Raw genomic sequence first — 12,030 nt, forward strand, 5'->3', positions numbered from 1 at the left:
ATAATTTTCTGGTTTAATATTAGACAATCCGACAATACAAGATTTTTCATAAACAGTACTTGGTTGCTTTTTTTTTTTTTTTTTTACTTTGGGAAGAATCCGTGTGTGTGTGTGTGTGTGAATAAAAACTTTTGTCAAACGCCACAGGCATATATTCTGGACGCATGCAATTGAGATTATTCATTATCATTATATTATTTACTATATTATCATCATCATCATCATTATAATCGCCGTTATCATCACCACCACCATCATCAACTTTCGATGACAAAATATTCAATCAAAGATTTTGATTTTGTCCATATTCACAGATTTGTTATATTAAAATTAAATAATTTTTTTTTTTTAAATATATATATATAAAGACAAGCCCGGCGCTTCCCTTATTTTTGAGGAAGTGTCTGGATTTGTTCCAATGTACCTTTTGTTTACCTGGGTGCTAGCTGAATCGGTAGCATAAGCAGCATTGACTTTAAATTGTGTACCTTGTGAATGGAGAGAGTTACCACTCTTTACTACTTGTTATATTGCCTTTTACTTACTTCTTAAAATATATATGATCCGCTCAACAGCAGCAGACTGTATATTCGTCCATAGTGGTAGCATTTGTCTTCGTAATTTTAAATACACATTTGTGGCAATTTGGCAAAGTCTGTAAATTCATTTAAATCAGTCGATTGTCATTTCAAGCGTTGTGTTGTGCCTCGGGTTTAGATAAGAACCTTTCTTATCCTGGATCATTGTGGTTGAATTCAACTTAAAACACGTCAGCTGACCTCATTCAGATATTGAAGACACATTTTAATGTTGGTCTAAAGGAAAACAAAACCATTGTCGTGTGATGAAACTTTGAAATCGTTAGGATCATGCTTGTATCATGAATATTTCGACTGCAGAAATGTATTGGGATGTATTTGCAAGTGTGAATTGCCAGAGCCCACACTTAAGCTTACAATGTTTCGATATCACAAAATTTTATAATACAAATGTTACATACTGTTACAATACAAATGTTACGTACTTTGGGGTGGATGGTACTGGTTAGTTTTCCGAAAGTGTCAGTTTCAGTAGCTCAAGGAGGCGTCACTGTGTTCGGACAAATCTTTATACGCTACACCACATCTACCAAGCAGATGCCTGACCAGCAGCGTAACCCAACGCACTTAGTCAGGCCTTGAGGGGGAAAAAAGAAAAAAAGGTGAATAAATAATAGATAAGCTTACATAAATAAATAAATACATAATTATAATATAAAAAGGTAGTAGTAATAATAATAATAAATAAATAAATAAATAAGACAACAATGATGATAAAGAAGCAAATAAATGTAAAACATGAAGACACACATTCACACATACACCACACATGCATAACAGATATGCACCAAACATGCAGTTTCACAGATATGAAAGCACAGTCAAATACACCTAAATGTACATGAGTCCCAACACACACCACACATTACCCTGCACTTCCTCTACACCCTCCTCCATACACTCATTTCTAGGCTACGTATCGCAGCTTCCACGGCACACACACACAAGCACACACAGATGAACACTTACTTGTACAAGCACACACACATCCGCCCATTTCTCCCACCTCCCCCCCCCCCCCCCACACACACACACACACACCCACACACACATATATATACAAAGATATATATATATATATATATACACACACACCCGCACGTTCCAATATCCTGTTGCTCCCACAGTGTAAGCATGCATACACTCACATACCTCATCCTCTACCCCCCTCCTCCCCCTCACACACACATACGCACGTGCACAGAACTCTCCTGACACTTGTGTACACTTACACTCTCGCGCATGCACAAACGCACTCAAAAACACAAATGCACACATACACACACGCACAGAGGCTGCCACTGATTGGCCGCAAGAGGGATGGAAAAGATCTCTGATGCCAAGAACGTGGCGTCTAGTGTGTTGCTCAGTCTATTGTATTTGGAAAAGCACACAGAGACTCTGTTCCGTTTTGAAGAAATTTGCGCAATGTTGGTTTGGAAATGATGCCGATATTTGTTTGATTTGCAAAGCATTGTGCTCTACCTTTCATATTAGACTTACGGCCGCTCCCTCTCTCTGCTTTTATTTCTTTGAGGCGATCGATGTGTGATGGCCTTGTACCTGTTCTTTTTTGATGTTCTTTGACTTTTCTGAGGATTTCCGATTTTCCTAAATGTAGGCCGCTCGTTGGCTTTGCGTTACCAGCAAGTCTGTCAGCTTGCTCATTTCCCTTAACACCTGCATGTCCCGGGCAGTATGACCATGTGAGTTTTTTAATCTGAAAGTTGCGCATTGCCTTATGCCACTCTGGGCTTCCCATTCCGTTTTCAATTTTCTGTATGAGGTTCATTGAGTCTGTTAGAATCATGGCATGTTGGTTTCCGGGCGCATGGATGGACGATAGCCACTGCAGGGCATGTGTCACAGCATGTGTCACAGCTTCAACTTCCATCGTTAGGCTGGAGGTTGTGACTTTGTATGCAGCATTCTCTTCCCTAATCGTTTTTCCATTTTGTTTCGCAGTGAATCCCCAACCGGATTGGTCTTTAGTGACTGAGCCATCTGTGTATATGATGATGTCCTCTTCCTTACTGTTTTCTTCTATGAGTAGCTTCATTAGTTTTGCCCTCTGGCCATTCCCGACAATGTCTTCCAAGAGTGGGTGAAATGGCTGTGTTGAATAAATGGTTGAGGTTTTCGGGGGTTTTCTCCCATTCTTTTGTTTTCCGAAAGCGGTTTGATAAAGATTGCCAATCATTATCAATGTGTGTGTGTGTGTGTGTGTGTGGCGGTGGTGTGTGTGTGTGTGTGTGTGTGTGTGTGGCGGTGGTGTGTGTGTGTGTGTGTGTGTGTGTGTGTGTGGCGGTGGTGTGTGTGTGTGTGTGTGTGTGTGTGGCGGTGGTGTGTGTGTGTGTGTGTGTGTGGCGGTGGTGTGTGTGTGTGTGTGTGTAGTGGCGGCGCGCGCGCGCATTAAGTGTTAGGGAGCCACAACCGTACTTGATTTTACACTAATGAGTCACCTGTCTTACATTGTATACCGTGGCACATCCTAAACGTTACAAAAAACATCACAAATGAAAAACAAAACAACATTAGAATGATCGAACATAAACCCAACCACGAAAAACATGGCGAGAAACCTACACTCTGTAAATATACATGAAAAATGATTCAGAATTATTCATAACCGCTTTTGACATGCGTCACATTATTTCACACACTTACAGAATGCGTCAAGTTGCAGATTTCAGTACCATTTGCCATATGACATTATTTCCCATCCTGCAGGAGAATTCCTCGTAGTGGTTCTGTTTGCCTGCATGCCGCGCCGAAGAACTAAGGCTCCAATTTGTTGCGGCACCAGCACTTTCGCTTTCTGGCAGGAAGGGACACAACTGTCACGAATATTGAACAAATTGCCTCCCTTGGACAGCTTTTTTTTTTTTCTTCTCTCCTTTGCCCTTGAGGCACTACTGATGACCTAGCTTGCAACCTGTGCTCATCAACGCTTCCTGTGAGAAACTGGTGTGCCAGCAACTACATGTACTTGTCAATTTTTTGTGTGATATCTTTCCTGGGTGTTGTATTCTCTCTCCCACATTTTTTTTTTCTTTCTTTCTTTTTTGTTTGTTATTGTTGTTTCTAAGCATATTTGTTTTGAAATCAAGGCGGACATTTTTAAAACAATGTCATGAAAAACCCTTTCGTTGCCGTGGGTTATTTTACGTGCAATAAGTGCATACTGCACACGGGACCTCGGTCACTAATTTGTCGGGCGCGTTACCACTTGGCCACCACTCCAACATGACTTTGTTTAGGGGGTTTTTTTGTGGCTTTTTTGTTGTTGTTGTTGTTGTTTTTGTTTTGCTTGCTTGTTTTTGCACACACACACACACACACACACACACACACACACAGAGCTGTTCACAACACACAGAGAACGTGTTTTGCATAATATATTTACGATGCGATAAAATACCGTTTCGTTTCAAACAGTGTATATCCGATAAATCTTTATATTTGTCACCACCTATTGTGCAAACAACAAAAGCAACCATCTTAGCCGTGACATGCTTTTACAATAAAATTCTAAGTTTTTGTCAAAGTACTATCTCAAAATGGATGAATCATAACTGAGACACGTCCACAAACGCTACCATAAACACTTCAAATCGAATTCATGTTTTATCAAACAACGGAAGACAGGTGATTCAAATGGTTAAATTACCTTGAATATCAACATCTTCGTGCTGTTGGGGTTGGGCTTTTTTGTGCTACTGAGCATTAACAAACAAACAAAATAATTAATCGTACACATTCAAGCTAAGTGCATGCCCTTTGATAAAAAGTACCAAACCGTACATACATGAATACAAAATAATCGGTGACACATTAATTTCAAGCACTGATGTGCACATACTCTTGGGTAAAGTATCAAACTGTACATACAAAGTTCGTTCATTATCCTAACGTCTATCAACTGAAAGTGATGATGATTGATAAAATGCTGGATCAGCTTAATCATAGACAAGTGAATGAGTACGTTAGTGACAGAGTGACTAAGCAACTAATTGAGTGAAAAGTTTTAAATTATAAAATTATGAGCACGTATATAATACAAGTTAGTGCGTTTCACTTCAAATTAATATCTACGATTGACAATTCTAAAAATTCTACACTACAAAGCACCATCAAGAAGCAAAACATTCTGAGTAGTAACTGGGTAAAGGACCTGTAAAAATTGACAGATCTATTAATACTTGAACAAAGTACTGTTTACCTATATAGTCGATGCCGCCTTTACAAACAACTATGCATTTGCACAACGTATTAAACAAATATGATGAATTCAATATAAAACATACCATCACCCTCAATCAGTCTTCCCCCCCACCCCCCTCTTCTACTTTTTCGGGGTTTGGGGGGGGGGTTGTTTTTTCAGAGCTTATACCATTGATTGTCTATAAGAATAGATTTTCTTGTGGCATTTTATTTCCCCATACCACCTCTCTTTCTGCAAGAGGTTGGTGCTTAATGTGATTTATCATACACGCTTTACTTTATTCAGTGTCAATCACACACACAGATATATATATATATATATATATATATACAGAGAGAGAGAGAGAGAGAGAGAGAGAGAGAGAGAGAAAGAGAGAGAGAAAATCATTACTCTACAGTGACAAAATAAAACGTAAATGAAAAATAGAAATTGAGATTAAAACAAAAAACTATCAAAAAACAAAACAAAAAACAAAAACGAGTTTGATCAATAATCTGATCGGCACAATCATTCCCCGCTATACAAGCACCTTCCCAGAAATTGAAATAATACGTTTGGTTGTTGGAATTTTGTTATTTGGGTTTCTTGTTGTTATTATTGTTTCTACCTCTCTCCCTCTCTGAATTAAGGGGCTACCACACGGGCCGTTTCGGCCGTTGGCTCAAATAAGTATCGTTTTCGATTTGGACAGCTGTGAAGCAGGCTTGAGTATCAGTCTGTACTGTTTGTCTGCCCTAAATCGGCGGTATTTGGTCTGAGATTCGGGATATCAAATGCTCCGTTTCCCCACCTCCACTTTCCTGGAATGGTTATCCCTGCCGTATCAGTTGAGGTGGGAGTCGACGTTAAACCTGAATATAAATAACTAATAAAGACATAAACTAACTAACTAACTAACTTTCCCAGCCGATGCAAAAACATGGTTACAATAAGACTAGTTAGTATTACCCACAAACCCGTTTGACATCAAGATTCGAACGGTCCTCCTCAAGTCAACAGTACGGTCGAAACGACTGGCGTGGCAGCCCCCCTTGAGTATATAGTCCACCTTCCATCCACCACACTGCCCTCACTCAGGTTTCTGGCACATGCAGACCCCCAGTGTCCCCAGGCTCTCCTTCCGGGTCAGGCCCAGCACCGTCAGACCCGCCGCCTTGACCAGCTCGTATGCCTTCTCCGTGCCCCAGCAGGGCCCCAGGGCCTCCGAGTCCGGCTGCTGGAAGCTCTCGGGCACGCATAGGAAAGTGCCTATGGCGTACAGGGACGCCGCGTCCCTGGAATCGACGTTGTCCCGGATGGTGCCCGGCACGAACTGGTCCACCAGGGAGTACTGGCCCCCTGGCTTCAGCATGGCGACGATCTCCTTCAGGGCTCGCAGCGGGTAAGGGAGGTCGTGGATCACCTCCATGGAGGCGACCCAGTCGAAGTTTTCCGCCAGGTTCTCGGGTCTCTCGAAGATGTCCAGGACCTGGAAGGACACGTTCTTCAGGCCCTGGGACTCCGCCTTCTTCCGGGCCACCTCCAGTGGCTCCGCTATGGGGTCGGTCATCGTGAAGTGCGAGCTGGGGAACATGGAGGCGAAACGGAGGAAGAGCCATCCCGTCCCACACCCCACTTCCAGGGCCTTGATGCCTTTCTCTGTTGTTTTAACACAGGTGTGCGATAAACCATGCTGATGTTTATTGTCAACCGATGGGGAACGTCGTTATCAATACAGATTGTGTCAGAGAAAGCGTGAGAGAGAGACACACACAGAGAGGGGGGGGAGGGGGGTCAGAGGAAAGAGCGATAGAAAGAATGAAAGAGGTGAAGAGTGAGAGACAGACAGACAGGCAGAAAGACAGAAAAAACTGAAAGATTGAATGGACAACAGAATCTTTTGTGTGAATGAAGTGGAGTTCCTTAGGTTGTGTACCTTGCATTTATATGTGCGTAAGCTGATATATGTATCCTTAAGCAGCGTGCCGTTTTTCTTTCTTTTTTTTTAACGAGCACAGCGCATTACTTGTACATCATTAGCTTGTTTGCTGCAGTTGTTTACACCCAACGTCAATAACACATGAAAGGAACGATGAAGAAAGTGAAGATGAAGAAAAAGAAGACAAATAAGAACAAAAAGAGGAGAAGAAGAACAAGAAAATGAAAAAAGACAAAGAAGAAGAAAAAAACTGAAGGAAATAATCTTTTATCGGCAACAATCCGCCAACAGACTTCATACCTAGCTTAAAATGTGTACTTGGATCAAGATCAGCATCTGTATAACGATGCAAAATGCCCTCTACTTTCCTCTACCCCTTACAAATTTTGGGCGTGAAAGCTGTGTATGCGATCATTTGTATTTGTAAAGAAATATCTGTGTGTGTGTGCGCACGCGCGCGCGCGTGTGTGCGTGCCAGTGCGTGTGTCTCTGTCTGTCAATCTGTTTGTCATTACTTCACCATCATCAATACAATACAATACGCATGCACACATTCATAATCTCACTGTCTCTGTCTCTGAATTGTGAGCATTTTTGTTTCACGCAGTCTAGGTGATTATATATATCTTTTTTCACTCTGTACTCTCACTCCCCACACTGACAACATGGCCTAGTCGTTACAGAGCACCCTCTCTCTCTCTCTCTTTTACACACACACACACACACACACTTTCATACACACACATACACACACTCTCTCTATTATACACACACGCTCACACACACACACACACACACACACACACATACTCTCTCTCTCTCTTTCTCTCTGTTTGACTGCCGTGTGAACGTTTCTGTTTGTCTGTGTGAAACAGACATTTGTAACATACCGTACACAGGCAGTTAGACAGAGAGACAGACAAACAAAAGAGCTGACCCAAACGTTCCCTAAGGCCTGGGGTTTCCAGAATGGCTTCAACGATACTGTCCACTTGGACCTCGGCGATCTTGTCCATCAGCTGGAAGGAGTCCGGATGATAGCGAACACCTGAGTAGGGGAAACAATGAAATATGAATGAAAATTAATTCTTTGCACACGCACACACACAAACACGCGCGCGCACACGTACACACACACAAACATGCACGCGCACGCACACACTCTCTCTCTATGTATGTATGTATGTATATATATACTAGAATAAAAAAAAAATTCTGAGTTCTCAGCTCCCCCCCCAACACCCCCCTCTCTCTCTCTCTCTCTCTCTCTCTCTCTCTTCACTCTCACCAGGTGGTCCATTAAGGTCGAAACACTTTCGCATATCCGGGTAATGCCTGACGGACGCAGAAATGGCAAGAGTGAAAGCCCCGAAGGTCTTCAGGGTCTCTCGGCAAGGGGGAGGCACCCAGTACTTGGCCTCCTTCCCCTCCTTTCCCCCTGTACCCGCCTCCAGCTGTACCAAGCCAATGGCCGTCAGGGAGTTCAGGACCTCACGTACGTACCTGTCACAGTCAACAGTCCTTTTTTTTTTTTTTTTGAGATGTGACATTCGCTGCCGCCACACATCAACACCATCCATCTCAGTGCTGTTCATTATCATTATACACGTGCGGAGGAAGGTGGCAGATTGGTGACGACGCTTATATCTTATCATTACCTTTGCCCGAGTACAGTGTCCGTGAGGGTCTGGGTTCGATTCCCGCTCTCGCCCTTTTCTCGTCCAACGTTTGACTGGAAAATCAAACTGATCGAGCGTCTTGTCATTCGGATGGGGGCGATAAACCGAGGTCACGCGGCGCACTGAAAACGAACCCATGGCAACAAGAATGTTGTCCTCTGGCAAAATTCTGTAGACAAAAATACATTCTGATTGGAATACAGATGCATGCATGCATGCACTTCAAGGCCTAACTAGCGCGTTGGGTTATGCTGTTGCCACTGAGGCATCTGCCCAGCAGTAGAGCACAAGGTTTTGTCCGAGCGCCGTGACACCTCCTTGAGAAAATAAAACTGTATACGTGTGTGTTCGTTCTTTAGTTTAACGTCTTTTCACTGTAAGTGATATTAGACGAAATATACGTGTGTGTATGTATGTATGTATGTATGTATGTGAGAGAGAGAGAGAGAGAGAGAGAGACAGAGAGACAGAGAGACAGAGATGACTCAGGCGAGGTATCAGAAGATTTTAGTTCAAACTCTCACTCCCATCCTGTCTCCCTCATCAACACCCCTACATCCCACCATACCCTCGCCCGAATCAGTGTTAGATCAAGCTTAAAAGTTAATAACCAATACCGCTTGATGGAAAACAATGATATCTAGGCTTGGATTCAATGCTCTCTCTCTCTCTCTCTCTCTCTCTCTCTTTCTATATATAGATATCTATATACACATACATATATATATATATATAGGAAGCGAGAGAATCTGAGTGCGCTGGTTCGAATCACGGCTCAGCCGCCGATATTTTCTCCCCCTCCACTAGACCTTGAGTGGTGGTCTGGACGCTAGTCATTCGGATGAGACGATAAACCGAGGTCCCGTGTGCAGCATGCACTTAGCGCACGTAAAAGAACCCATGGCAACAAAAGGGTTGTTCCTGGCAAAATTCTGTTGAAAAATCCACTTCGATAGGAAAAAAACAAATAAAACTGCACGCAGGAAAAAAAAAATGCACGCAGGAAAAAAAAAAAAGGGTGGCGCTGTAGTGTAGCGACGCGCTCTCCCTGGGGAGAGCAGCCCGAATTTCACACAGAGAAATCTGTTGTGATAAAAAGAAATACAAAATATGTATGTATATACATATACATAATACACCAACCCCGACACACGCACGCACACACAGAGGAAAGAAACCTGAGAAGAAAACCATCACACAGAAGAGAGAGACAGAGAGGGAGAGAGAGAGTTAAAAGCCTGGATAGGGCTCACTGCAGGGCTCCACAAAACTATTTTTAAAACCTTTTTTTTTTTTTTTTTTTTAAGTAAAACCTAACATGAACTGGAAGTGGAACACGGTAGAGCAATGACTTGAGAGACTCGAAACACGAGACACCTGCTGCTGTCACCAGCTGTACACGAATCCGCGTGGAAGTGGTGACAGACGCCTGTTGGTTTCCTTTTTTTTTTTTTTCTTCTTTTTTTTTCCCCGTGGCTCCGCGAACTCACGTATATGGGGAAACAAGAGAGGCAAAAATCGTGGTTCTGTCAAACGTGATATGTCGACTCCGAGAGAGCAGCAGCCGCTGATCCTCTCATATGTGTTGGAACCGACAGGATGCCAGGTAACAGATGGCCATTAATGAATGGCAAGAGTCAGAACTGTATTATTTGGGGGGTTTTCCTCGAATTTTCCGATTTTTTTCCCCTTTCCTTCTTTCTTATTCTTTTTAATTTTTTTTAATTACCTGTTGGATCTCTCTTTTTCTCTCACTCTGTGTGTGTGTGTGTGTGTGTGTGTGTGTGTGTGTAGTTTTATATTTCACGTCTTTCCACTTTGTGATATTAGACAATAAATGAATAAATAAATAGATAAATAAGAAGGGGTGGATGAGGAGTGGGCGAGGCATGAGTGTTTAAGGAACAGAGGTGTGTGTGTGTGTGTTCGCGCGCGCGCGCGCAACTAGGTGGGGGTAGGTGCGGCGTGGGGCTGAGGGTCGATTGAATGCGTACGAACGTGGCCACACGGTGTCAAAATGTGGACGCGGTTCCCTTCGTGAAATGACAGCGGCTTTGTGGCGCACAAAGCAATCGATAGTCTGCACACGTCAAAAATGTCACTTTATTCAGACTCTCTCTAACTCTGCCTTTACCCCCCCCCCCTTACCCACTCCGTCTGTCAGTCAGTCAGTCAGTCACTCTCTCTCTCTGCCACCCCCCCCCCCCCCCCAGCTCCCTCCCTATGAATCGCCTATGAATGAACAAACCTTCCATCCATCCCTTTGACTTGTTCGAGCAACCATACACGTTTCACGGTGAAGAATTGTAAGCATTTTTTTTTTTTTGTTTCACCCACTCTTGGTGATTATTCGTTTCCTTTTGACCCTGTACCCCAACCCCCCCCCCCCCCCCTCTCCCCCACTCCCCTCTTCCCCTCTGCCGTCACCTTGACAGAATTGCCTTGTCCTGACAGAGCGCGCTCTCTCTCTCTTTCTATCTTGCGTTCGAATTCTCTTCACCGACGAACTTTAAACTTCTCACGCTGCATCACTTACTTTCAGACAAGTAAAGGTGACGACTTCCCGGCTGCGTTAAAGCACACATCAACGCGAAAGTTATAGGCAGGCGCAGGATGTGTATCGACCCTGATGTGCAGCGACAATCTGGTTCGCTCCTCTCTCTTAACCCATGTTGTTCTCTCTCTCTCTCTTCTTCAGTGAGTGTGTGTGTGTGTGTGTGTGTGTGTGTGTGTGTGTGTGTGTTTGTACATATATGTAAGAAACTAGATTATGGATGGATGAACTGACAGATGTTAACGGGTGTTTCATGCTGGTCTAATTTTCTGTGATTGCGCTAAGTGTGCATGTGTTCAGGATATTAATTTACATTTTGTTTGTTTTTTGTTTGTTTGATCTTATATCTCTTGAAATTGTATTTGTATCCCCTTGTCAGTGTGTGTGTGTGTGTGTGTGTGTGTGTGTGTGTGTGTGTGTTTTGTTTTTTAATCAAGAATGGGTGGAGAGATGAGATGAGGTGGTGTAGTCGTCGGCGGTGGGTGTGGTAGATGTGGATGTTTTAGTTTTGTTTTGGCCTTGACTTATGTTTTATTTCTTCTGGTTTTTTTTGGTGGGTGGGTGTTGTTGTTGTTTGTTTGTTTTTTGTTGTGTGTGTGTGTGTGTGTGTGTGTGTGTGTGTGTGTGTGTGTGTCTTTGTTGTTTTTCTGGTTGTTGTTTTTAATCCGTCCCCAAACAGAATGTTCTTTCAAGAAAACAAATGTAGAGCGTGCGGTGAATCTCTCACCTGCGTTGATATTCTTCTTTCTTTCTTCATACCCTTGGAAAGACTACTGTGTTGTTGATTCAATCGCTTAACACATGGAAATTGGAGGGGGCTTTGTCGTAATTTCTACTTTCTTTCGTTAATTCTAGACCGCTTAAGTTGCCCAAGCAATAGAAGATATATAGTTGGTGCAAGTGAATGACCCGAGTGACTAACCAAATTAGGTTCAATACATTATACAAAGTACTCCTATTTCGAGAGAGAGCGCTCATGCATGTGCACACACACACACACACACACACAGAGAGAGAGAGAGAGAGAGAGAGAGAGAGAGAGAGAGAGAGAGAGA

General features: G+C 43.0%; 1 protein-coding gene across 1 annotated transcript in view; it reads right to left on the reverse strand.

Annotated features, from left to right (window-relative positions):
- Window positions 1-3,988: 3,988 nt before the first annotated feature.
- LOC143293655 (S-adenosylmethionine-dependent methyltransferase Rv2258c-like) overlaps window positions 3,989-12,030 on the reverse strand; it is an 11,601-nt gene continuing 3,559 nt past the window's right edge. Inside the window, exons 3-5 of the mRNA XM_076604781.1 lie at window positions 8,031-8,245; window positions 7,680-7,790; window positions 3,989-6,462 (exon numbers count right to left, since the gene is read on the reverse strand). Of these exons, the coding sequence (XP_076460896.1) occupies window positions 5,894-6,462; window positions 7,680-7,790; window positions 8,031-8,245 (895 nt within the window). The 3' untranslated portion in view covers window positions 3,989-5,893. The remainder of the gene's footprint in view (window positions 6,463-7,679; window positions 7,791-8,030; window positions 8,246-12,030) is intronic.

Source organism: Babylonia areolata, chromosome 19, assembly GCF_041734735.1.
Source record: "Babylonia areolata isolate BAREFJ2019XMU chromosome 19, ASM4173473v1, whole genome shotgun sequence".
Classification (NCBI taxonomy): Eukaryota; Metazoa; Mollusca; class Gastropoda; order Neogastropoda; family Buccinidae; genus Babylonia; species Babylonia areolata.